Source organism: Falco peregrinus, chromosome 9 (assembly GCF_023634155.1).
Source record: "Falco peregrinus isolate bFalPer1 chromosome 9, bFalPer1.pri, whole genome shotgun sequence".
Classification (NCBI taxonomy): domain Eukaryota; kingdom Metazoa; phylum Chordata; class Aves; order Falconiformes; family Falconidae; genus Falco; species Falco peregrinus.
Genome location: NC_073729.1, coordinates 30986917 through 31014491, shown reverse-complemented (window position 1 = coordinate 31014491; position 27575 = coordinate 30986917). Strand labels below are relative to the sequence as shown.

Here is a 27575-nt window from a genome sequence, read left to right as displayed (position 1 = left end):
TTTATAAATTCCTTAGAGGGTCCTGCATTTCATTTTCTGTTAAAGGTCTACTCCAATCTACAGGAATGCAATCAAGATAACTAAAAAGGACTAGACCCTAGACCTCCAAAATTTAATACTTTAACCTTAAGAGTGATCTACTCTAACACATTTTACTACAGAATTGGCACAGGTTAAAAATGCCCTCATGGTCAGTGACTGCAGCTCAGCACACAGACAACAATTTATGAGACATGGTGATCCTTGACTGCTCTGGGTGATATGACTACATCTTAACTGTGATGTATTTTGTGCCTTTACAGCACTTAACTAAACAGAGATACTACAGAGAGCTGTGAGAAATATTAATTATCAAACATTTAGAAATGTGAAGTTTGTTGGATAAGAAATACTTACAATAACTGTTTACAACTATTAGATTTATATTTGTGGCAGGTTTTTGCCCCATGTACTTCTGGGGTTTACTGAGCTAGTTTTCATCATGAGTAAAAGATCAGACTCAGAGGAATCTGATTATAATTTTAACTGCTTGATCCTTTGGGTGGAAGAGAACAGAGAAATCCTTCCATCTTGTTTCTTATTTATTGAATACTATATTTAACTGTTTAACAATACTTAATGTATCTTAATATGTAATAGCAGAACGTGGCAGATGAGGAAAAAATTAGGGTAAGTATTCTGTATTACACTTTGAATAAACAAATTAATTTTCAGGTATTTGATTAGCTTTGCAAACCTGCAAGGCACATTATTAAGTCTGAGTATATATCATGCAGTCAAGTATTTTGCTCAATCTGATCTTGCATATGAAATTGAAATTAGTAGCAAATGAAAATCTTTCAGAAGGAAACACCTTCAAACCAGAATACCCAAGTCTCTGCAATTTATTTCATATTTAAGTTTTCAATTAACACACCAAAAAGTAGGAGCTAAATTTAAATCCCAAGTAATCATGTTTCTTCTGAACTGCTATTTAATTTCAGATTTTGAAGGTAAAGCTATCTTCAGTACATAAATCTTTTCCAGGCACCTTATTAAACTACAAGGGTGCTAAATACAAATCACAGGATACATAGAATCTGATCAATATTACTGGACTATGCATCTAGGTAACAAGAATTCTTTCCAAGACATCAAGACTGGACAGTATTTTATGGTCTTTTTACTTGTTTTACCATTTAGTTCCCAGCTAGATTCAGACTTTGAATACACCACACAAGATCTGCAAAGACGTTCTACGCAGTTACCCTGTGACTTTCAAAAGCATTAACATTTAGGAGCCTGAATCTTTAATTTCCAAAGAAATTTCTGGTATGTGCATGCCACACAAGGGGTACCTACGCTGCTAAGACTATGCACTTGTGACAGAGCACTAGCACCCCAACCAGAAACAGTATTGCTGAATTATGGGAGAGATGTGACGCAATCTGAAATGGGGCAGGAAGGCAGGATTTACTGGAGTTCTGCTACACCTAAATTACATTATTTAGAGCTGCCAAATAACACATCTGCAGATGTGTGCTGCACCATGCTCCTGTGTCAGTCTGGCATCTCTACTATTCATATCAGCACCTGGTACAGACATGTCTTCTAAACTTCTCAGTAAATAGCTTTTGAAAATTATCCCATGCTGGAGATGTGCACAACTTACTGCATACAGTGATGATAATTACACATGAAACTTGAGAACTTCTACATTTGTATCTGTTAACAATTTTTAAAAGTATCATCACAAAGACAGACATTTGACAAAGAAGGAAAGTAAAATAACACACAAGGCAGAGTATGTACTTCTAGATTAAGTGTGCCTGTCTATATTGATGAAAGTTATATTTCTGCTACAATGCAAAGTTAAAAGAAGCCATCTTAATACAAGATCATTCAGACTTATCTGATATAAATTATCTTGCTGGGAGCAGATACTCCATGATTAAAGGTGGTTTGTGGCTTTTTAAGAACCTTAAATACATACTAGTTTGGGTTGTCATGCAGACCTGCTCTCTGAGAGGTTACTGTGACCCATTCATATTGATCTATATGCAGATAGGAGTGAAATGTTGACATTTTGTAAGTGCTTTTATGCTTTCACAGACAATATTTTTCATAGGAACCAGAATAAATTGGTTTGGTTCAATTTCCTGCTATTTTATCAGTTACAAAAGAGGGATTCACCCCTGCTCACTTTCTTTATAAATCAGGAGAGCTTGTGATTTAATTCTTCAGCAAAACCACTCAAAAATATTCATATGCGGTATGCTCGATGTCTCATACCCCAGAGAAAGTAACTGATTTTAAAAGAAGCTAATACACAAACATAAGCTCAAAGTGCACATAAAACTGTTCCTTCATTATTCTGACTACACATGTAGCTGGCATAACTGTGCTTACATTCTGCATCTACTGCAGGTACTTTCTAGTGTCCATACATACACATGACAGATAACAGAATAACATTCAGCTTCCTAATGTGTTTGCAAACCAGTCTCATGGACATTTTACATATGCATTTGGATGCCCAAAGTATCTGCTCTAAAATGTTTAAAATGTAAAAATAGCATATGAAAATAATTTTGGAATATCACTTAGCAACACAAAATCCTCCAAGATATACAGATTAATTCTTCCACTCATTTTAGCATTGGAAAAATACTCATTTAAAGATATCTTCTGCAAGAACAGAGCTACAAGTAGAACTAGAAATACATAGGTTTGTCACTAGGAGAAAATATCCAATAATGAAGCTACTGAAACACTGGAATAGAATGTCTGAGAATATCAGAGAAACCTTCATCCATTTAGGTCTATTTAGGTTCATCTGAATGCTCTCACTCCCTGCTCCAACACACTTTGTGTCCTTAGTATTCTTCTCCACAACTGATTTCTCAGTGGTGCTCACATTAATGGGGAGAAAGAGATACCCCTGTGGCTATTATAATGGAAGATCAATGCTACAAGGTGCTGAGTTGTGAATGGAAGATGTGTCTGGAAGAAAATAATGAGAGGCAAAAGAGTGGAAATTCATTGCTTAGCCCTACCTTTATCTTGAAGTCCTTGATACATCCTGCACTCTGTTCCCAGAAACTCTGTTCAACATACTCTCCTCCTCTCCACTTTCAATACATTCTGTAGAGCTCAGCTTGAGTATCTCGTAGAGAAACATTTGGCAAAAACATCCCTGTAGCTGATTTGCAATTTTACCTCTCAAGATCTGTTCCAACCAAGCTTTAATACTATTCCGCTTTCATGAAATATAAAGTCAAATTGTGGGTAGTCAGTTTGTATAGAATATATTGGAAAATACACAAGCTGCAAGTTTTGCCCCAACTGTAGTTTTCACAGGGTATGTGAAGAAGTAGACTGTGGGCAAGACACTGTCACAATTCTGCAGTAAAAATGACATACGGATTATTTACACTCCTAAATAAGAACAGAAGTGGATCTGTCTGCTGCTAGACAGACCATAGACAGAATATATAGCAATGTTTTAATTTTGTAAGAGCGCTTCAATTTCTGTCTCTTATATATAACCACAGAATGGTTTAGCTTGGAAAAGACCTTTAAGATCATCAAGTCCAACTATTAACCTAGCACTGCCAAGTCCACCAGAAAACCATATCCAAACATATCCCTAAGTGCCACATCTAGATGTTTTTTAAATACCTCCAGGGATGGTGACTCCACCACTTCTCTGGACACACTCCAGCACCTCAATGTCCCTCCTGAAGTGAGGGGCCCAAAACTGAACATAGTATTCAGGGTGCCAAGTACAGGGGGATGCTCACTGCCCTAGCCCTGCTGGCCACACTGTTTTGGATACAAGCCAGGATACTTGTATGTCCACTTGGGCACACTGCTGGCTTCTGCCCAGCCAGCCGTCAACCAGCACCCCCAGGCCCTTTCCCACCGGGCAGCTTCCCAGCCGCTCTGCCCCAAGACTGTAGCATTGCGTGGGTTGTTGTGACTCAGTGCAGGACCCAGCACTGAGCCTTGTCGAATTTTATACTATTGGCCTTGGCCCATCAGTCCAGCTTGTCCAGATGCCTCTGCAGAGCCTTCCTGCCCTCCAGCAGATCAACACTCCTCCCAACTTGGATTTACTGAGGGTGCACTTGATCCCCTTGCCCAGATCACTAATAAAGATATTAAACAGAACTGGCCCCAATACTAAGCCCTGAGGAACACCCCTTGTGTCCAGCTGCCAACTGGATTTAAATCCATTCAACACCACTCTTCAGGCTCAGCCATCCAGCCAGTTTTTTATCTAGCAAAGAGTACACCTGTCTAAGCCATGAGCTGCCAGTTTCTCCAGGAGAATGTTGTGTGAAACAGTGTTAAAGTCTTCGCTAAAATATAGGCAGACAACATCCACAGTCTTTCCCCCATCCACTAAGTGGGTCACCTTGTCATGGAAATGTCATACATTTGAAATAAACTCAAATTCCTTCTTGAATCTCTGTTCAATCCATTGAAAACTTGTTCAAGAAAATGCATTTCTGTATGCTATCCTGTACAATTCACACAACAGGGAAGAAGCAGTAAAGCATGGATTTGCGCCTTGCCCTTTTTTCTTAATCACAGAGCAGATTTCACATAACAAAAGGGACAGGGATGCATCATAAAAGATGATGCCAAACGATTTACAGTCTGCACTGATATAACAGAGTTGGGAGGAATTACATCCCAAAGCACAGTCATTCCTGGAGCTTCCTTTGGGACAGAGCAGCTCTGAAAAACAGTGGTAATTAGTCACTAAACAGCAAGGTATTCCAACAGCATCAGCCTTTGTAGCTTTTCTAAGCCATTATATTCAATAAATAAGGTGTTAATAGACTGAAAAAATTTTACACTTTAAATACAACCATTTCCATTTAAATACAGGGTTAAATTAGCTTGATGGTTGTGCTGAGAATACCTGATTCAGGTGGGGAGGGTGGAAGCACAGAGTGGATAACTAATCTCTCAATCATCAGACAGATCTGGATGAAAGCAACATCAAGGTACCTCTTAGACAGCAAGACAGGGAGAAGTTCACAAAATGTCCTTGAAATACTAAGGATTTTGCTGTGTCTGACCCAGCATAACAGTACACACTGTAAGGGTTCACAGGATTGCAGGCACTTTGGAGTACTGCACAGTCAGCAAAGCTGCACTTTTTTTTTTTTTTTGTTAGTATTTAAAAATATTAACAAAGACCTGAAAATTCAATTTCTCTTTTATACATTTCAGAAGGTATTTTTCAGGCGTTGTAGAATCAGATAATTAGCATACAGTAACAACAAAGCTGTTCTCTAATTTATTCTAACTATTGTTTCATCTACCTGTTGAGGTCAGACAGAATACTGGCCCCTGGATACACACCAGCAGCCCTCCACCACCACAGTTATGTATTGTGCAATTTCATTGTCATTTGAGAAAACAGTGCATATTTCCAAGAGGATATCAGAAGAATCAATGTAAGTTAAAACATTCCCTCCCCAATCCCACTACCCTGTTCATTCTCCACCCCAAAACCTCCTCCTGCACACGCACAACTTCTCCCTTCTGTTTATATTTGGGTTTAAATACTCTAAGCAAAAATTGACTTTGGCTGCTCTTCCTGAACTCTGAAGTGTTTGAGCAGATAAGATTCAGATAATACGTTAGAAGAAAGTTTCATAGGTCCCTTTTCTCCTGGCAGATAGTCACCAAGGCCAACCATGCACTGAGGTTTCTTTCCCCTGCAGCACTATTTTTCTGGCTTGTTTGCTTACCAAACTAGGCCAGATTTGAAATTTTTTCTATATCTGACTTGGAAAAAATGTTTCAGCTGAAAGACATTTGTTTATATACAGTACTGGGGAAATACAATGTATAAATCTACCTACTATCATCCCAAATGTGGTGTTAGTTGCTCAAGCAGGTCTATTGAGCCCTTCTTGGACTAAGCAAAAAGGAGTTGACCTGAGCTACTCTTCCTTTATGGGAAATCAATTAAGAGCAATACAACTCACACATTACAAAAGAAATACAATATGCCTCTGGAAATAACTTGTCTTTAGAGGACAATACGAAAATAGTCACACTTGTTTCAACAAAATACCATTTTTAATGGATGTAATCTTATTTTCCTATCACTATTTTTTCCACTTAGGGGCTTACCTGAAACTAGAAAGCTCTCATTCCGTTCCTAGGTAAAAAGAATTTCAGGGTCCTCTTTCCACTTAAGGCATTTTTTGTTTCTACAGTGATCTTACTTATGGGGGGGGGGGGGGGGGTGCGGGGGTGTGTGTGTGCATGCATTGTCATAAATATTAAGCTCAACACCGAGCTGTGCTCAGAACTGTTTAACTGTGCTTGTCAGAGCCCATATCAAGTCTGTGTGCAACCACAAGATGTCTGTGTGCAAACAGAAGTTTACTGTGTATCATTGAAATCATAGATCTAGTTCTGGTGTCTCAAGATGCAGTCATTAGTGGCAATACTGGCTTATGGTATTGATATTTGTCTTCTGTAATCTTCCTGCCCCAGCATCAATGTATTCTGTTGTTCTAGAAAAACTGTTTATGTAACCATGTGGTTCACTATACTGGAGACCTGATCTTAAAACTAACCCAGAAGAAAACTTAGCAGTTTGTTTTGTTTTGGTTTTTTTTCTTAAAGTAGATATGTTATGTTTCCAGCTCCATTTCCAAGTGCAGCTGCATAAATAGTCAGGCTGGCACAACTGAAGGGGTGGTATACCACAGAAACCAGCAGCAGGTGGCAAAGGAGGTGAAGCTAGGTCAATACTGCTGCCAAACACTGCCTTTGGATACACAGCCTCAAGTCTACTCAGCAGTTCATGTATGTAATTCACTTAGCTTCAGACTAAGTGTACAGGCAGCAAGGAACTCGGAACAGACTGGAAAATGCTACAGGAAACTTTGCAATTGGCTTGCTTGCACTGAATGCCATGCTATGGTTATAGCAATATCAATGACACAACTGTCTCAATATTAAACTAATAGTGTATCAATAACTCAAATTTAAACTAATGCTTCCTTGCATATGTAAAACCAGCGGCCACAACTTTGAATTAACTGCAGACATTCCCTTGAACATTTGTGTCTTCAACTTAAGGTGAAAAATATTTATGCTTGCAAGACCACAGGTCTGCAGACTTAAGCACTCACCCATTCTGTAGCCCTAGGATACATAGGTGAAGGCCGTTCCAAACTCAGAGATGCCATATCTGCTGTAAGGAAAAAGAATTATTTAAAGAAATGGTTGCTGAAAGCATTCTTTCATTAATATAAAACATTGCTTAAAGCATAAAACAGTGAGTGAAAGCCTTGGGATAAAATACCCTATAATCATAAAACATACTCATAACATCTTTTATGATAGTAGAGAGCACACAGTTTCCAAGTCCCATATGATAGAATCAATTGCATTTTGAAATCTTTATTTAGAAAACTAAGCAACCTGGCAAGATTTCAACACAGACTTCCTAAGATCTAATGCTGTGAAACTAAAGCCAGCTCTGCAAGTGTAACTCCTATTTTATTAACATTGTGTTAGCCATAAAAGAGTATTTCCAGTAACTATTTCTCTATTAGTTGCTGCTTGACCTAAAATTCTTACGAGGAGTAAAATTATTCAGGGCTGTGAGAACTATGAGCAGTAAGGACTACAGTGCCATCCAATGGTAACATGGTCCTTAGCAGCTATGACTTACAAATTTCTACGTCTAGCTGTTTCTGCCACAGCATGACAATAACCTTAAACACATTCTGCAAAACCCATAAAGGCCGAAAAATATCAGAAGCAGCAAAAGGTACAGATGCATGCACACACGCTGTAGACTTCCTGCACAGGTACATCTCATCACACAACCACTAATGGTTGAAACTTCAATGTACACAAAATAGGTAGATACCCCTCCCTTCCTTTTCATGCAGAATTCTGACAGATTATTTGTTAAGGATAGTTCAGTGTGAATTGACGCACTTTGCAAAAAAAAAAAGTTATTCTTACTCTTTTAACAGAGGCAGTAAGCAGAGGTTTTGGTATCCCAGTTCTGCTAACAGCATTCTGGTTATCTAATCCCAGAGGAGGATTGCTGTTTCCTTAAAAGCTAAAGAATAAGCCTGACAGGTAACATAGCAAATATGTCACAGAGTCACATATCTTGCCACTCCATATAACCGATTTTGCATATTTGCAACTTTCTTCATCAAGTTGCATTGAACTATGGAGAATGAAGAGAGGATATGAAATGTCTGTTTATATTTGGACAAACACCTTCCTTTTTTATGAAGTGGAATAAGTAACAAGATCCCACACTTTCTTTTGGATTCTCATTTTCTTTTCAAGTGCCAGGTTCTTTTGGAAAATTTTCTAACTAAAAACTCTACATCAGAGTACACTGGGATGAAAAAGCAATGTGCCTCAAGTGACACAGGTTGGAATTATTTTGGGGAGGGACTGCCTTTGTCTCTGAAGGGCAAGAAGGGCTGTGTCCTGAGATCACATAATTTTTTCAGTTACCTAATCCTCCATTATTGTAAGGACCTAAGTCACTAGCATTGCTTTTAATCTCTTCTGGGTTTTTTTTCCTGCAATGTTTTGCAGATTTTGCAACTTCTAGTATTTTGTAAGGTAGATCATAAATTTCATATAGGCTGTTAGGAAATGTTTTGCTGCTCCAGATCTGTGTGGAGAGTGCAATTTGAGGACTAAATATCTATTAAACAGTTGGACACATTTGTAGGACACAGGTCTCTATTACCCAAGTGGGGCTTTTCAGCCTATATTCTTGACTGGACCTATTTAAGACCTTCCATTCTACTGGGACAGGCATCCAAAAGCGTGGAGCCTGTCAAGTCCAATTCAGCATTAGCGTAAACAGGTATTGCCCCCTTTGGCTTCAATTGAAACTATAAATCCAGAGATTAATTTACCCTCCTTACATTGCAAGTCAGGACTTGAAATGTCATGAAAACAGGCCTTCTTACAGAAGTTCCAATCCAGACATTCCTATTACCTATGCTATTCTATCCCAGTCATCACTAGATTGTGTTATAGGGATGATTTTTTAATTTGTACTGTTTCCTATCAAGAAGGAAATAGTTCAGAAGTCATTGAAAAAAAACCTTTCAAAACAAGACAAACTACGCAAGGGTCAATTTTCCCTGCAGAAGCATTTTAGACTAAAATATTTTGCCAGTGGAAAAGTGCATCTTCACAATGAGGAATGGAAAAGCACAGTGTAAAAGTTAGACTCAACTCTTAATAACCCTCCATCAACACAGCAAAGTCTTCAAAAATACGCCAACAGTTTTAAGATCCTGTACTGAAGGAAAATAAAACAGAACCGTATTACTTGATTAAATGGGTCAAGGATGGTCTTTTCATCCTGCTTTCATGCAGAGCCTAATTTAGAAAGGAACAGACTATGCATGAGACCATCTACGCATGAGACCCTATAGCATTGCTGCAACAATAATTTTGTGCTAAATTTTGTATTTTTCATAAAATGAAAAATGATGGTCATAGTTTCCAAACAGAAGACAGCAATTGCTCTAGCGCTTTGTTTTGGAGCCTAGAAACAAGTAGTTATGACAAGCAGTGCTGCAGCCTTCCACAACTACTTCTGTCCACAGTTTAGATTCCACATCTACTCAGATTCTAAATTTCAGCCTCGTCCTTGGAGAATCAGAGGCAGTGCAATGAGTAACACAGGGTATTGATAAAATTATCATTACAGAAAACACTCCATTTCAAAGAGGAAGACAATTGTTTCATTACATGAGCAGCTCTGCTCCTACCCAACTGTCTACAGTAATGCTTCCAGGAGACACCTTCGGACTAAAACCAATTAACGTCATACAGCATTAACCCTGGAAAAGAGTGACACCAAGCGGTTACTTGTAATGATGCATACATTTCTTGCTACAGGTAATTTTCTCTCTCAATAGCGTCTTTGTGAGGGCCCATTTGGGGCCCAGTTACATCACTGAGGTTGGGAAGAGGTTGGGGGTCACGCAGTGAGGTTGCGGTAAGCGGCTGCCGAGCATCAGGACCGTGTGTGCCTCCTGCTCCGCCATGCCGAGGTCATCCCTCTGAAACTCAAGATGAGGACGACCCACAGTTACCATGTACAGGCACCTGTGAGGTGTGTATTTAGCACAAATATGTGGCATACGAAGTACAAATGCAGTGACCTTCCTCAGCTCTTCCTCAGCAGGCAAATCCCTACAGCCGGTAGATGGCATCCAAAACGTTAGCACAAGCGTGACATCACTTGCTGGCCCGCACAGTCAGAATGTGACTCCTGCTCCTCAGAAAATCGGCATTGCTTTTAAATACAGTTTTGCTCTTTCATGTACCATCAGAAATATATTTGCTTCTATTTGCACCACCTTCCCATCCCTATTATCCATCCTCACTTCCCACTCTGCAGCTTCTTTTGTTCCTGGTCCAGCTGAATTCCCAGCCATCATGTACAACCGTCAGGTTTCTGTAAAGCTCCCCACAAGGCCACCTCTATACACCAACTACAGTGAAACCAACCCCTGCTGACTGTTGCTCCTCTCCACTCGATTAGGCGAAAAAGGGTCCAGCAAAGCAGGCCACCTCCATGTCAGCCCCCTTTCCCAGCCACCCACGATGACACTGATTCCCTCTGCAGCCTTGGGTATCTGAAGCACGTGAACCCACGTGCCTCTCTTCTCCTTAGCTGTGCTCTTCTCCTTCCACCCAGGACTTTGTCTGACATTGCACTGCATCAGTCACCATTGCAGCAGAACTTCAGTGACGCCGTAGCACTTTGGGTTTAAAGCCATCACTCATCATCTCAATCCTGAAGTGCTTTGGAGCAAGGATTTTCGATATCTGCCTATCAAATGAAGTTTTCTGTTTCACACTTACAAACTGCAGCTTGGTTTCTCACTCTCTTGTGCTCCCACTATGCTCAGTTTATCTCCCCTTTCGCACAAAGTCCAGCCTCTAGAGTATCACCTGTTGTCATTAGGAAACAAGGTCAAGTGGTCTGCTTACTTCCCATAGATTAGAACTCACAGGGGAGATTGCTCCACAGTGAAGTGCTGCCACCTCTCCTAACACGTTTTGGAAAGAAGCTGTCCTCATATAAAAAGATGGCAAGCATTCTCCCCAGTTTCAATACTGAGCTGTAACAAAGAAGCCTTTCTTCCCTATAGTTTAACACACTTGTGTGCAAATATTTTAATGTATCTTTCTCTATGAATGAACACAGAAAGAACAAGCCAATATAAGGAATCATTTTGCTGGAGCACTGCAGATCCAAGGTGGCCGTATACAACTAGATCTCTCACTAGACATACAGACATGTATCTATTAAAACCTTTTATACTCAGATTCTCATCCCTTGATCTGAAGGAACAGTTAGGAAATAACTTGAAGCATCTTTGCTTCTAAATGCAAAAGATGTTAGTCACTGCAGAAACAGATAGTCATCCTGCTTCCTGGTCTTCCAAAAGGAACAAAATTCTAATTAGTTCCCATATGACTTTCGTATCACTGAGAGCTTCGCTGTCCATTGAGGCAGGTAATTTTAGGATCATCCATCTTGTTCGTGTTGGGGACTTATTCAGTACTGCAGGATAAGGACACCAGCAGGAATACCAGAAGAAATACTACCCCTCTCCCCACCATCCTACCCTGCATAGCTTTTGAGGAATCTAGCACCAACCAACTATCCAACTATGCAAACACTTTTGAATTTTGTGGTTCTTGTTGTTGTTGTTTGCTTTTGTTGGGGGTGGGTGGGGTGTATGATTGTTTTTTTAACTGAGATTTATTAATTAATTCAACTTCTCGATTGGCCCTCTCTGGTGACATTTTTGGTAAGAGTTTATTTCAACATCCTCTTTCCAGCAAATGCTTGTTCTTTTATCTTGGCACAAAGAGATGGGCATCAGGAATGCAAGATACAAGAAGATTAATCTTTGGTTTGAGAAGGATAGAGGGTTACAAGCCAGACTGAAGCTCGACACTGATTCTACCTCTGTTCGCATCACAAGTCATGTCATGTCGTTGCATCTTCTCTGATAAATTGTGAATGGTTTCTGACACCAGCACCCTATCACAGTGTCCCTGTGCAGTGCCTACTACATTATGAATCCCCTGCTAGATTACAAGGTCTCTTAGGTCACCAGCCTAATTCTACAAGTATAAAATTCTCAACCTGAACTCTTAGCAAACACAAAGTTCCCTCAGTTTTGACATAAATGCTTAAATCAGCTTTTCTCTTTAATCTAAGCCTCTGGCTCACAAATAGGTTCTCCACACTCACATTCCTTGAGAAACCTGATCCTGAAGACATACTCAAAGCACCAGCAGATCACATTCTGAAAACAAAGAAAGGAGCTGTGGATGGGAATCGCCTTTCAACTAATACCTCAGTGGTTAGATCTCTTACTACACCAGCATATGGCAGACCTGCGCTCAGCTCTTGCCTCTGCCTGAGGGAAACATCTTTCACATCTCAGCAGTGCCCTGACCATTAGGTCATGGAGTCTGGCGTGGAGATCTTTTAACATCCCTTACGTATTTGAAAGTGTTTTGCACAGACATTCACCACCAGCAGGACTAGAATCTAACTGTCCTTTCTGATGAGTTGCCTAAGACTTGGGCTATAGTAATTTTGTCCTTAATCCATATTCATTACAAAATTTTTGCTCTATTGAAAAAGTGGTCTGGCTTGTTCATCTCCCTCCAGAAGGTGGCTCAGATCTGTGGATTTAGAGGTACATACTTTCCTGAGCCCTTGTCTTAGATGCCTAAGCCTCTCAGAAGTATATGAATTACAATATTTAATAGTTTCCTGTTTCTGCTTCTTCCTGTTGTAGTCTCTCATCCTGAGTTTCTACCAAGCATGCTCTTATCTAAGTTCCACTCTTAACCGCTTACCTCTAAAGGGAGCTTTAAAGTTAAGTAAGCCTTAGTATTAATTTGTGTATGTAAACTTAGTATTAAAAAATTACAAGCTAATGCACATTTTAACCGCAGAAATCATACCATTAGAATATACCTGGATTGATCCTGATCTTGCATAAGTAATATAAATCAAGAATAATTTTATCACATTAAAACTGATGGTAACATCAGAAGAAAATCAGAAGCAAAACACTGGATATTGCTTATGAACTTACAGGTACTTCAAAGTAACCAAGGTAACACGTGATTCATTACAGCCTTGTGTGATGCTGTAGTGAGAGGGAAATCAACACAGAAGCGAACTTTCCACAGTAACAATCCTGAATGCTTAAATACCACAAAAGAAAAAATCAGAACAAGGAATGGCTAAGATGTAACACCAGAAGGACATATTACAGGATCCAATTCTGAGCTCTGTTTCACACATTATATTTCTGCTAAATAGAGATACAAATATGTACAGTGCAATAGCATTAAGTGTGTTGAATGTGAATGACAAGCTTCCCAGTTATATACTGGAGATGCAGCCTGTTAGAACTGGCTTAATGTAACTACAAAGTTGCATTTGAAAAATCAGTGAAGGAACAACATGTATCATATTTGCAAGCACTTTAATGAAGATTTATGACATCAGCTGTTTTAAACTAGGTCATCTCAAAATGCTGAATATTGTTAGCAGAAAGGCAAATTAAAGACTTTAATATGATTAGACTAAGTCATTTTATGGGTTTCAAATGAATTAAAAATAATAGAGTTAGTTTCATTGTTCTGCTAAAGTTCATTTTAAACCCAAGGCCAGACTGTTCCACATCGTTTTGTGGGTAGCTAGAGCCTATTGTATATTAGCTGAGAAATAAAAATTACTACAAGCCACCACAACTGCTACAAACAAAAAGATGGGGTGCTCTTCCCTACTTAGCAAGAGAAATTCAGAATTCTCACCTTCAGAATGCACTTGATGGTTCCATGAAGTGGCCTATGTGCCCTTTACATTGCTGTAGGACCACAAGGTGCCAAAGAGATGAAGTTTATCATTTAACATAAACTAGTATCTAACTGCATATTGTAAGGGTCTCAGGCTTTTTAGCTATGGGTGTCATTGCAGTACTATTGCTGAAATTGTACATTAAAACAAAGCCAAAATAATTCAATAGCACATGCACCAATTAGCTGTGCTTTTCTCAAACAGAAGTCACAATGTGTATCACTGCTGCAAATTATTTCTTAATTCTTTAATATAGGCATATATAGGTAAAAGCAAATACTTATAATGTAGTCCCTCTGCTCCAAAGTTTCCAGTTATTTAATAAAATCATTCACTGAACCAGACCAACACATTTTACAATGTTACTGGTCACACATACTGCAACTATGACAGAGTTTTATGAAGAAAGACTGGCAATTTTTACAGCCTCTTATTTTCTGAGTTACTCTGTGAAATCTTCAGCTGAATATCAATTTGTTCAGGGCAATATATGAGTTTTTGTTGTTCAACGCAGTTATTTCTGTGACAACAGTACACAATTAGCAGGAAATATTTCTGATGAATCACTGACTGAAGAACTTGTAGTGATTTTATTTATTACATCCACTCAGGTGGCATAAGCATAGAAGAGTGTATGCTTTCTTCATAAAATGCTTATGCACTGCAGTCATGCATTTGCATTTAGCTGTAGCACCACAGGCTTTGACCACTTCTAGGTACGACCAGGTTTAGGCCTGCATGAAAAATGGCCATGCACAGGAACTGCTCTTTGGTGTCATTGTAATGCCTCATCTCTCACTATGGAATCACTGAAACACAGCAAGACTCCCCACATACATTCATAATTTGTGACCCTGAAATAACAGGGAAAGGGGAAAGCAGCAAAGTTGTTGCATTTGTTATTATGTCCCCATGTCCAGTAGGTTAAAAATTCACCACCTGGACTCAAGATAAGGATACTGACTCAGTGCAGCCAGACTGGGAGAGAAGAATCAGTCCCCCATTTGTTGCTATTAGTAATACAGAAGCAAGTCTCCATAGGTGGAAACCCTTTCATTCACGGGGCTAATATGGCATCTGACTAGTTCAAAAAATCAGGTCAAGAGAAAGCCCATGAGGTAAGAAAGGCAAAAAATCTGTTTAATACCATCTGCTAATCCTTCTATGCTACATGCAGGAGCTGACTAGAGAATAATGTTTCATTGTTTACCTAGGTTAAGTCGTTTATCCTATTAAGATGCTTTCCACAGCTTGCCTTAACTGTGGGTGCTACTATTAACCCTCCCCCAAAATTTTGGGGCCCTCAGCTCATATCTCTGACTAGTCCTCTCTTCTCAGAAAGCATTCATCTGCACTTCTGTAGCCTAATAAACGAGTCTTAAACAGGGTGGCATTCTGGAGCCGAACACTGCAAGGGAGCCTCTTCCAAAGACCGCATAGTAGAATGATTAGAAAAAACAATGGAAAAGCTTCTTCTATCAGGAACAGCCAAGTGGTGCAAGGGCTGCAGCTAAGCTATAAAATACTTCTGTCTTCAGCAACAGCAACAACCTTGCCTGCTGAGAACTCTACTACTCTGTCTTCAATCCATGCTGTACTTAGGGTATTTATAATCAAATTCACGCATGAAAAATGTCAATCCTACAAATCTGCTCCCACAAATTTATTTGGGTCAGTATTCATGTTGCAGAGATACCAGGTATGCCAAGCCTTTACTAGCCCTCAGTAGTAGTATGCTATAAAAAAACCTGAAAAATGGTAATGTAACAAACAGAAGCTGGCTGACATGAGTACAGCTCCTCGCTTTGGAAACAAAATATGCTCTAGCATTATACATGGGATAACTATGTCCATATGTTTGGAACATCTGGTCTTGAAGCTCAGGAAGGAAGATGTTGGCTCTCTGAGATTTGTAGGCTAGAACTTCATTTGGAAATGAATGGCCTTATGAAAGGGGTAGGATAGAACCACAAATGTTTACCTGCTGGGATAGGACTATAGCACCTTGACAGGAATGGCTGTTTCAGAGTAGGAACCCAAGAGCCCAGGACAGATGATCAAACTCCATGCGGAGCTTGTCACACCACACGTTCCTTTAAATCAAAGGCTACGGGACAACTGACAGAAATACATTTCACTCTGCAGACTGTGTAAGAGCGAAAAATAAACTCCATCTTCTGACGACAGCGTGAGGGACGGCATCTTCCCCATCTCCGAAGTGAGCCCACACACGTACGTCCAGCACTCCCCACTGCCCGACCAGGCACCCGCCACCGGCCCGGCCCAGCCGTACAGCCCTTCCTCTGACACCGAGCGGCCGCAGGAGAATGTTTCAAACTTTCTGACTCTCTTGCCGCAGACGAAGAGCTTGACAGCGTGACTCAGGGCCTTCCGCAGGGCTCAGAGACCACCAGAGGCCAGCCTGCGGCCCCCGGAGCTACAGCCAGCGGCTGCGGCTGCCGCTTCCTCAGCCAGATCCCGCCGCCACCACCAACCTGCGGCCCGTCAGCCCTACCGGGGCCGCCCTACCTGTCCGTGCGGCCCCGCGGCGCGGGTACCGGGAGGGGAGGCCCCCGAGCCCGCCCCGTTTGCCGCCGGTAGCAGCTCTCAGCCGGACCGCCGCCTCAGGGAGGCGAGGGGGCGGCAGCGCCGCGCGCCGCCGGCGGGAAGGAGGCGCCGCCTTCCCCGCCCGCCCGGGCAGCGGCCCCGCAGCCCCGCCACAGGGCGCTCGCGCCCGGCGCGACCGTTACAGACCGTTGGCGCCGCGCGCCCCCTCACCCGCCGCCCGCAGGGCCCCGCGGCCGCGGGCCGCCCCGGACGTCGCGTCGCCGGGGCGGGCTGCGTAGTTCCGGCGGGGAGCAGGGAGGGGTGACATGCAGAGCAGGCAGCCGCGGCCTCGGGAGCAGCTGGAGCCGGAGCTGCCGGAGCGGCGGGCGGGAGCGGCGCTGGGGGGCCAGGCCTGGCGCGGCGCCCCCACCATGGAGATCGAGAAGGAGTTCCACCGGCTCGACCAGGCCGCCAGCTGGGCCGCCATCTACCAGGTGAGGGGCAGCCGCCCGGCCCGGCTCAGCCCCCAGCCCCGGCGCTGAGGCGCGGAGCGCTCCTGCTCGCGCCCTCCCTCTGCCGCCGCCGGGCTGTGCCCCTGCGGCGTGCGTGCGCCCCGGCTGCCGAGGGCCCCGCGGGGAGCGCAGCCCCGCGGCTCCGCTCTCCCCGCCTCGGAGCTTTCCCTTCCCCCTTCCCCGCTTCCCTCCCGCAGCACGCTGCGGGCTGGCCCGCCGCCGCGCTCGGACCTCCTTCCCCTTTCGAGGGCAGGAGGAGGCCCCGCGGTGCCCCCGGGGGCAGCGCCGCTCACCTCCCTCTCCCCCGGGCCCGCGTGGGCGGGGAGGGCCGGCTGCCACCCCCCGGCGGCGCGGCTGCTGCCCGGGGACCCCTCGGCGGCGGGGCAGGGGCCTCCCGCTGCGCTCCGGTGCCTCGGCGGGGAGGCGCGGGCAGCACCGGAGCAGCACCGAGCGGCACCGGGGCAGCGCCGCCGCGCCAGCCGGGAGGCAGTTTGCTCCGCGGGGTCCCTGGGCCACGCTCCTGTTCTTGCTCCACGTTCCGCTTGGAGCTGAGCGTGGACACAGATTCTCAGTAGTCTTTGAAACCGGCCAGACCTTCGGGGAGTAAATCGAAGTGGCTTTGCTTTTTGGTTGGTGTTTTGGTTTTGTTTGGGTTTTTTTTGTTTTTGTTTTGTTTTTCCCAGGAAAACAGCGATGGGCAGCATTGCATGCACCTAGCTTTTCAGTTGTTTTAATAATAATAGAACAGATCCTGAAAGCGGCTTGTTAGTAATACTTGTGCAGTTATCTGGCACTGGGTTTTGTTATTTCATTCCCTGTGTTTAGATTTTGAGATTTTAAAAAAACCTGTGTGCCAAACGCGAATGCTTGCGAGAGTATTTGCTGACTGGATCCAGGTTCATGCATACAAGCAACAGAAACTAGGGCTTTTCTCTTTAAGAAAGTTCTTCGTGCGTTTGCCCAAAATGAAGTTTCAGAGAAGATGAGGTACATGGATGGTTGGGCGGATATGTCCAGTCAGATCAGGCAGCATTACTGTAAAATCCATTTGAACATTTAAGCTGGTATATTGCATAAACTAATGAGTTTTACATTCATATCTGCAACATAGAAGTTGGGCTTTGCTTCCCTTTCACTATGAACATCTCTGGCAATGGCCATTTGAAAGGAGGAGTGGAGTTTTATAAAAGTGAAATAAATGAAATCCTATCTCAGAATGACAGCAGGCAAGTTTTAAAAGTAGTAGCTTGCAGGATGGGCATCTCTAGTTGTTTGGCAATTAGAGAATAGGCATGAAATTTTAAGCGTGCTTTTCCGAAGGTCCATTTTTTTATTAGAGTATTTCATTTCCTGCAGAGTTTCAGTGCTTGCTAACTGTATCAGTTGAAAGTCATGTGCATATATGATGTTATGTTTTTGCTAAGCTGTTCTTGACAATTTTGTATGTTGTAGGCTTAGTGCTCAGGAAATGATTTTGAGTAATGTAGCTCCGTAATGGAGGTGGTTTATTTCTATGGGTACAATTCTATTACAGAACTGAAATGTGTAAGGAGAATGAGGGACTGTGGCACATTTTCAGTAGGGGTCAGCATTCAGTGATATTTTTGTCCAACTTTTTTGAATGATGTGACTCAGTAGCCTGCTCAGACTTTTTTTTTTTCCTTAAGATTGATTAGTAAATATGTGCATCTTTATCATGTAACTGAGTTTCTCAACTGCATCCTGCTTTACGCATCAGCTGTTGAAATGGCATCTTAGCAGATCATGTACATCTGGAAGAACGATGTGCTTCACTATAGTCCGTGCTTTTGATGTCTGGGCTGTGACATCAACGATGCAGTTTTCCTACAAATACCAATCTTTGCCTGAAGAATGGAGTAAGAAGAATAATATATGTTATTGGTGCAGAGAAAAGTCTTCCTGCCAGTTGATTGTACTACAGGCTTCTAGTGTCTATGTGTTATTCTAACTGCTAAAATCCAAAATATTCACCAGTATTCCGAGCAAAGCATAATGCGATTTACTAACAGTCACTTCCTCTTGTTCCTTGGCTACATCTATTATCTAGTGATACAGAACTGCACGGCATCTAGGGGAGGAATTGTGAACACTACAGGGAGGTGAAGCTAACTGGAAGGGTGGCTACAAGGAGACTTGTCTGGGTGCCACATGACTTTGAAGGGTTAAAATTGTCCAGGCTTCTTTTTTTCAGGGGACAAGGGGAAGCTATGTTCAGCTGTGATAATAGTGTAGTTGTGAAAGAATAAAATTTAGATTTTTTTTGTATTATTTTTTTAAAGCATAAATCATCACACGATAGAGACAAAAACATTTCAAGGTGAAGACGATTTTGTGACACTCGCATCTTGAGCACTGCATGTGCAGTGGAACTACTTTCTGCTACAGCTGGTCAAAACAGGGTGAACACTGATGAAGTTCTCTGTATTTTGTTTTTATTGGTTTTCGTCCTGTCTTTTAAATACCCAGTACTGTCCCATACTTTCCTCTAGATTTACTTGCTACAAGAACTGTGAGCCATGAGATCCTGTAAATGTTTAGAGACCAACAGATAAAAAGAACTGGTCTGGTTTTGGCCATCGCTTGTGTTGCAGAGAAACTTATTTAAAAGGTAACTAATAAAATGAGACCTGAGCTAAGCATAACAAATGCCCATTCAAATTGAAGTCCTCTTCCATAAAACAGTAAGTTAAATGGATAGCAGATTAAATGTGAGCTTTGCAATGTGATAACTGTGGTAAAAGTATGCAACAGAAAACAAATGCTTAAGGGTAAGTGAATGATACACACCTTACATTAATATTATTAGAAGTATCAATAGGAATTAAAAGTATTCACTCTAGAGATGTCACAACAAAAAGCAATAGCCCAAAGCTAAGAAAAGCACAGTTTAGGCTTGCTATTAGGGCAAGGGAGAAAGAGTTACATACGTTTTTTCCAGAATATCAAAGGAAAATAGAATTTTCAGTTGCTCACAGTGAGTGCAATATCAGATTTTCATAGCGATTTTATATGCAGTAGTCTTTCAGAATTTTAGGAGGTATTTTAGTTTCTAACTTCTTATGCATGGTGATAGAATGAGATATTATCTTAAAAACACAACCCTCGAGTACAGGTAGAGTTGCTTCTTGTGTTTATATAAACTAGATATGTTGGCTAATGATACGAACTTTAATGTACTTATCAGTAATGATAAAGATACCTCTTACTTATTTACTGATCTGCCATTCAACCTGGGATCCCATACAATACGGATGGAGGCAGAGCTGATGCTTGGTTTTACAGAAACCTCTGTGGGGACAGCTCATACCAAGTTTCCCATGTGACATAGCAAGATTAAACTAAATTGTGCACTCTTCCTGATTTTTATAGTCAGTAGAATATAAAATAAGAAAGAAAAGGGTATAGTCTAGATTTTCAAATATGTTCAGAAGTTAGTATACTGAAAACAGAACTATACTGCTGTGTGTGCACTGGAACAGTGAAGTGTAGTTACAGTTTGGTTTGAAGCCTGTAAGAGGCACATAACTGTTATAATTTCTTTATTAATTTTGAGGCTGTTTTAAACTAATACTAACATGAATATTACTTTTTTCCCAAAACCTCTCTAAGCTAAACTAAAATACTACAAATTAAGAAAGGTAATGAGCTTTACCCAGATGATGGGAGGAAGATAGAAGGCTGTTGTGGTCATTTTGGATATCTCTCTGTCAAGAGAGAGAAGGCATGGGAAGTTTGTTATGCATTCACTGTCTCTGGAAAAATATTTGTAAAATATCTAGAGTTTTAATTTTGAAAGTAAACTGTGAAATGGTTGACCCTGTAGACTTACAATAGTGTGTTTGTGTTGTGTATTTAAAGTAAATGAACAGGAAGTTCTACTAGTGTTTTCGATTTATAAGCTGCAGAGAGAGTTCAGACTTTGTGCTGCTGTGGTCTGTAAGCATTTGGGTTATTCTTTTGCTCTGGTGCTAAAAAACTTCAAACTTCTCTGCAGCAGATAAATTGTGGCACGAGCATGACTTACTACAAATGCATCTTTGTGCTTTATTCTGCCAGTTCTTGCTACTTGAAAATACAGGTCTCTGCATGCATGCCTTGCCACTGCTTAATTCATGCTATGTTGATTCATTCGAGGCTTAGCTTAATTGGCTCTGGTTATGGAAGCTAGTTTAGAACTGATAGTTGCAGGAAGTCTCCTTTTTTTCCTTCAATACAGCTAAAGATATTCCATGTTTTCCAGTGCTATACAACCACTGAATCTTGATACAATGGGGGGAGAGGCTAACAACAATGAAGTAGCTAAGTGTCTGTGGCTTGCAAAGTCAGTATCCTCTCTGTGAAAACCAGTTTCTGATTTCAACTGCAAAGTGATAGTATGTTTTGTGCTATTGAGACTGTTTCAGGGCACTGCTGCATCAGTTATACTACTGACTCGTTCAGATCAAGGCAAATTGTGTCTGCTGATGGCAGATGTGAGATTGTGCAAGTCCCATTATACGGAGCTACCGAGCCACTTGGTTTTGTTTGTTTTTCAGAATTTAAAAACCTAAGTACTTGAATCCAAATCTTCTGTGATAGCATTGCTATAAGTAGAACATTGAAAAGTGGAGCCTGTTATAGTTTACTGTTAGGGGATATAATTTGCTTAAAATCTAGAAATTGTACAATGTGCAGACAATACTACAGCTGCTTCTGAGCACCTTCAGAAAGTTTTTATGGTTTTAGTGTGTTCTTCCACATGTTACTCTTCTTCCTTTCTCTGTCTGCTGTAAGGGTACATATATAGAGGGACACTTGACAGTTAAGGAGAATGCAGTGTTGGCCATGCGCCAAATCATGTTACATGGAAATAGCCCTTGTAAGTAGACAATAAAATATGGTAGCGGTAGACCAAGTATTTTTGAAACAAAAATAACTTTCTAAATATTCTGGGTAGGTTTGAATTAACAGTTCATTCTATAGTTAACTAAACATTAAAATGAAATTTTTCTTGTAATACATGCTTTGCAAATCGACCTTCTCCAAGGATTGTCTTTAGCTGAGAGTTTCTAAACTGGTTTGCACTGAAATATCACTGCTACTTTCTTGTAAGCATGCAAATTATCAGGTTTTAGACCAGTGTCACTAGTGTGACATAATCTATTTGGGTTGTGAATTTAGCCTCATCATCTGAGGATACTGATTCCTTAAAATTCAGAATTCATGTATGATTAAAGTGGACATCTTTAATTAAAAAGAAAATGGAGGAGGAAGGAGTTTACAAACAAATAAAGAAAAAAAAGTATGTAAAACCAGATAAAAGCTTAAAGTCATGCTATCTGTTGTACTGCAGTGAATGTAAGAATTGGATGGGTTGTTTCAGCGACCAGATAATGCCACTGAATTTGTTTTCCCATAGTCAGATAAACCAGTTTTTTCTTTAGGCTCCCCATATGCAAAATTAGATTTATATTCAGTGAAGTGTTGGAGAGCTGCTTTTTTTTTTTTTTTCTTAAACGCAAAATTACTTTCATGCCTTTTGTAACACAGAAGGGAAGGAACCAAAAACTTGCATTACAGTATTAGTATTCTGCTACCAATACTACATTGAGTAGTTTTCTGTTAGGGTTTTGGGTTTTGTGTGTTTGGGTTTTTTTTAAGTATCTGCCAATTAGGTTAGCACTGTGTGACAGAAAGGTCAGCTCCTGTAATGATTCAGGCAATACAGCATCATTGGAGGATTTTCTCCTGTGACCATAGTCCTTCTTGCAATTTTGTTCTCTTCTTTTCTAACAGAGGCATGTTGTCGGGCAGCGGATAAGTTCTCTGCATAGGGTGAAAGTTTTTCAAATGTAAATTGAGTAGGAGCCTTATTAACAGCAAATTGATAAATACTTGAAAACTGAATATTGTGCCATAAACCTAACAGATTAACAAAAAAAAAAAATCCCAACAAAACAACACAGAAACAAACAAAAAAACCCCAACCCCTTAGCTGGAGTAGTTAGAATGTTCCTGAATATAGGATTCCATATTAAAGTTTACTTTGTTCTGCTTATTTCTGTAATACTGATTCGGAAAAAGGTTAGTATAAACTGAGATAGAAGACAAACACTAAAGAATTGCCTAAGATTTTGTATCATCTTCAGTGCTGATCTGAAGTGCTGTCAGTGTTGAGACATTTGATAGAATTACATAAATTTAAAAATTTGTTGCTTTTAAAATATTGGACTATACAGAATTATTAGACTAGAATGTATCTGAACCTCTGTAAACATGTGTACAGCATTGTTGTCAGAGAAAAGCAGCCCTAGTGAGCAATGTGTGCATTTTTTCCTAAAAGAAGCCAGTTTATGAAAATGTAGAAGCAGGTTCTCTGTAATGTTCATAATTAATAATACAAACTTGATATGATCTGTAAGCTTTGCTATTTACAGCACTTACCATTGAGATATTTTTAATTTCTTTTAGTCATTGGTCAACTTGTTTCATGTTGATTTGCACAAGAAACATTTTTTTTTGTTTATCTTTCTGGTGCCAGTAGACATGCCCTTGCTGGTTTGGCTGGGAGAGGCACTATGATACAGCATCAGAATGCCTTTGTGTGTTTGCTTTGTAGATCATGTAGTACAAATGCCAATTCATTTCTACCAAACCCTGTGAATTTAGATGTGCTTTTTCTCTCGCCCACGCAAAATACAGCTAAGATTCAACAGCTTGCCTGTCATTATACTAAGAAAAAGTGATAAAAGTGATTCTTGGAAATTCATGTGATTCTGCTAATAGTGATAGCTGATCTACTTCCAAATTGGGTTTGTGCTTTCTACATATAAGAAAAAACTTTAATAAAACAGCAGTGAAAAACCTGATGTCCTTATTGGGAAGGAAAAGGAGCTAGCATAACATGAAACTTACCAGAAACATTTTTATTTTTTTTTTCTTATTTCTAATTCTGTAGGTTCTGTTTCCGTATGCTTTCACCTTGAACAATACTTGTCCCAGAATGTGGACTGATAAACACATTGTTTCCATAAGTTACTGGGTTTGCATGGAGGGGGGAGTAGGGAGTTGGTAAAGGGCATGTACTTCTGGAAACAACATAAGGACAGCCAGCTTACTTGAGAGATCTGTGTTTTTCACTGTGTAGTGACTCTGTATTTTTCAACTCAAAATATTTATCGTCAACACCAAGGCAGATGTGATTCCTCCCAGATGGTGTGTGTGTGTTAAATTTATTTTTTTCTGGTGGCTTTTGTTCTTAACATATACTCTCTTGCTTGTCTCCTACCTGTCCTTCTTGGCATGATAAATTTTACTATACTTTTAAGCAGAATTTTTTGGTATCACTGATCCTGAACATGTACCTTATTTAGTTGCTGATTTGTTAACCGCTGGAATGAAAAAATATTTGGACAGTCCTGCTTCCTAGTTGGGCATATCCTTCATGAGACTAAAAGTAGAGAGAAAAAAAAAAAACTTTCCACTGAATTCAGCATTAATCTCTTATTGAATTTACTTAAGTAGCATACCGATACCTGCATAGAGGCCTGTTTCCATTGTTGGGAATTGAAACTGGATTTCTGCTTTGTATATAAGGCATCTTGTTTCCATCTATGTTAGCATCCAGGCCTTTAAGTAGTTCCATAGTTGTCTCAGCTCTTGGTTGTTGTGGATGCTTTGGGAACATGTGGGTTAAAGGGTAAAAAGTCACCTTCAGCGATGAGGTGTGAAGAGATAATGATGAGGAAGATTTACTTGTGCTGTTCAGAGACTGTTGAATCTTTTTCTTAGGCTTAGAAGAAGGCTAAAACAGTTTCTATATCAGTAGAAATAGAAAATAAAGCAGCAACAATGCAGGTTTTGCATTCTGCCAGTGTATGCAATTACAGAAAAACTTCCATGCTGTACCAGTGGTGAGTGTGGAGCTACTCGGATCTTGCTGCAGGCAGAGAGGAAACTGTCCCCTCTGGGCAGAAAGCTCGCTATGCTTTTTGTAAATAAAAATAAAATAATTGCTTATCAAAAATGCTATTAAATAGTAGTATTTTGAACTTAAAGTAGCTGTTCTATTTGTGATCTTTCAGGTGCTTTTTCTGGTATCTCAAGTTCCCAGAATTTTTTCCTTCTTTTGTGAAGTGCTTGATTCATCAAGTACTTGATGCTGTGAGCTGTTCTACAAAAGACACTCTGTTTCTCAGATTCTTTATATTTATTTGGAACAAGAACAAGTGTTCTACACATAAAGAGGAATGTTCTCATAACCTTCTTCCCTTGTGCACATCTGAATAAGAATTGCTTGTTTACATCATTTCTAATCCCACAGTAACAGGTTACAGTAGCATAAACAGTGTGACCTTTTAATGTGATCACAGGAAGTAAAATGTGAAATCTATTTAAAAAATGCATCTTCAACTAAGGAAGAGTATACTTCCTTTTTATGACAGGAAAAATAACCCATGCTGGTTCAGAAGATCTCAGTTCCAGTTATACTGTGTAGGGCCTATTTTTTCTGCTGTCTTCTGTACAGTTGTTGTAGCTGCTTGAAGTAGGACTAAACCTCTGCCATCCTTGTGTAGAATTGTACATCCCTGCTCTGGATTGTGCAGGCATAAATGATTAAAGATGGTTTCTACTGGAAAAACAGAACTCTGACATGAGCAAGAGGTTTAAGTAAAAGGAACTTCTTTTGGAAAGGAGGAGAGGGTGGGTCATTGGAGCAAGAACTGGAAAAATACTACATGGCTTATTAAACAGCCAAAATACATATACACGCATTTTAGAAATTTTCTGAATATTTCCAGAAATGGAAGAAAAATGAGGGGGTTAACCAGCAGAGGATGGGGGAGTAGACAGCTACACAACTCTAGAAAACGTGTTTGTTTATTCCCATTACAGTTTACATTGGTAAGCAACATTGTTGCTTGTTTCCTAAACTTCTGACAAGGGAGAATTTTTACTTTAACTCACAGCTGCTACCTAGAACTGCACAGTGCCCAGCAGTGTCTGTGGGATGACTTGAACAAGAATCTTGTTTTAACTTGCACAATGTTTTCGTTCCCAGTATTGGTATCTTCTCGGAACTGGCCTGAAGTGTTTCATGACCAGAGCAGATCTGCCCTTGTACTGTTTCAAAACTACTATAGTAAATATGTGAAGGACAACGCGTGTTGTGAACCAACAAACCCATTCTTTTTATCCTTGCATATTCCACTCTTAGCTGTGCTTGAATTGGTAATGAACTGAAAAATGCAATATTGAGTTGGGGGGGTTGGTTTTCTGATTTGCAAGTGAGCAATAAATACATAGATGGCTCATTAATAATTTCCCTTTAGATAGCAATTGCTTTCAGTTTTTCGGTGATAATCACTCTGATAACTGACACCTATTAACAGACAGCTAAACTATGAAAGACCATGTGGCAGGCTGGGTCTGGTTGGTAGAGGCAAGCAGAGGTGGAAGCAGGTGGTGAGCACGGGTAGTTTTGGCTTGGGGAAAGGGGACGTCTCGGCAGCGGTTCAAAACCCCGTGGCAGTCAGCTGTCCTCTGTGGAGGCAGGCTCAGGAACAGCCCCGTTTTCGAGGGGTACCCCCAGGTTCTGGAGCTTGTTTGTTCTGTGTCTGTCAGACTCGTCTTGTTTTCACTAGAGGTGAAAGATCGGAACAGGAGGTTGAAAATATGTAAAATCTTTACAGCTGCTAAGTTACTGGATTTATTAGCCGACATGAGAGCGTTAGTGGAGAGGTCTAATCTTACAAGTCTTTTTAAAGTTGTCAAGAAGCAGGCAGAACAGAAAGACTTCATGGAAACTACTGACAAGTTTTACTTGTCATTGATTTCTTGTTTAGAATTTGTGTAAAGCTTACCGTTCAGAACCTCCTTTAGGAGCCAAGTCCATTATGCTAGGCTTTGCCTTGCACAATCCAGTGTACAGGCTACTTTTCTTGACTGACTGACAGCAGGAAATTCCTTATTTGCTGTTTGCTAAATTCTCCACCACATGAAGAGAGGATTTTGGGTGGTAAAACTGTTGTGTGCTTATTGTCTTTTAAAAGTAGCTAAATAAGTTAATATTGCTACTTAGTTAGGAGCAAACACTCAAACATTTATTGTTTTCATGTAATAATGTCTACGTCTTCGGGGTTTGCTTGTGCTAAAAGTCTTTGCTAACAATGTGTTCTCCTTACAAAACTACCTCTTTACATGCAAAATTCTATCTTGGAATACTTGGAGAAAAATAATGCAATCTTATCGTAAAAATGCTTTGTTGTCAGCACTTTTTGTGTAAGAGGAGGCATTTTTGTGTGATTCTAATAGTTGATAACCTTTATTTGTGGATCAGAGCTCAGAAGCCTTTAGTGTAACGGTCTTTTGGGGGGGCAGAGGAATGGAAAGGGATGTGATGGAGTGAAGGGGTTTTTTAAAAATGTTTGGAGGTTACTGCAATTTATACTTTTTATTTTATTTTCTGCAAGTGTTTTAGGTGTGTGTTAAGACTGCAAATGAGGGTTTGAGACAGCCACCAAATTTTAAAGCATGCTTAGTCAAGACTGGTAACTGGCTTCGGCTGGCAGGAGGTGGAACATGATGAGCAA

At 40.6% G+C, this 27575-nt stretch overlaps 1 protein-coding gene and 1 long non-coding RNA gene across 12 annotated transcripts in view; one reads left to right on the top strand and one right to left on the bottom strand.

Annotated features, from left to right (window-relative positions):
* The window catches only part of LOC114011706 (uncharacterized), a 153646-nt gene extending 137048 nt beyond the window's left edge, over window positions 1-16598 (bottom strand). For 5 of the 10 annotated variants that reach the window (XR_008748652.1, XR_008748656.1, XR_008748657.1 and 2 more), the window contains exons 1-2: window positions 16454-16593; window positions 7152-7213 (exon numbers count right to left, since the gene is read on the bottom strand). This is a non-coding gene — a long non-coding RNA (uncharacterized LOC114011706). Of the gene's footprint in view, window positions 1-7151; window positions 7214-15905; window positions 16414-16453 lie in introns of those variants that run through there. The other 5 variants (XR_008748651.1, XR_008748659.1, XR_008748650.1 and 2 more) reach the window with 4 other exon arrangements.
* Window positions 16599-16642: 44 nt separating this feature from the next.
* The window catches only part of PTPN1 (protein tyrosine phosphatase non-receptor type 1), a 46022-nt gene continuing 35089 nt past the window's right edge, over window positions 16643-27575 (top strand). Inside the window, exon 1 of one of the 2 annotated variants that reach the window (XM_055813265.1) lies at window positions 16643-16965. In XM_055813265.1, the coding sequence (XP_055669240.1) occupies window positions 16798-16965 (168 nt within the window). In that variant the 5' untranslated portion in view covers window positions 16643-16797. The remainder of the gene's footprint in view (window positions 16966-27575) is intronic. The other variant, XM_055813266.1, reaches the window with a different exon arrangement.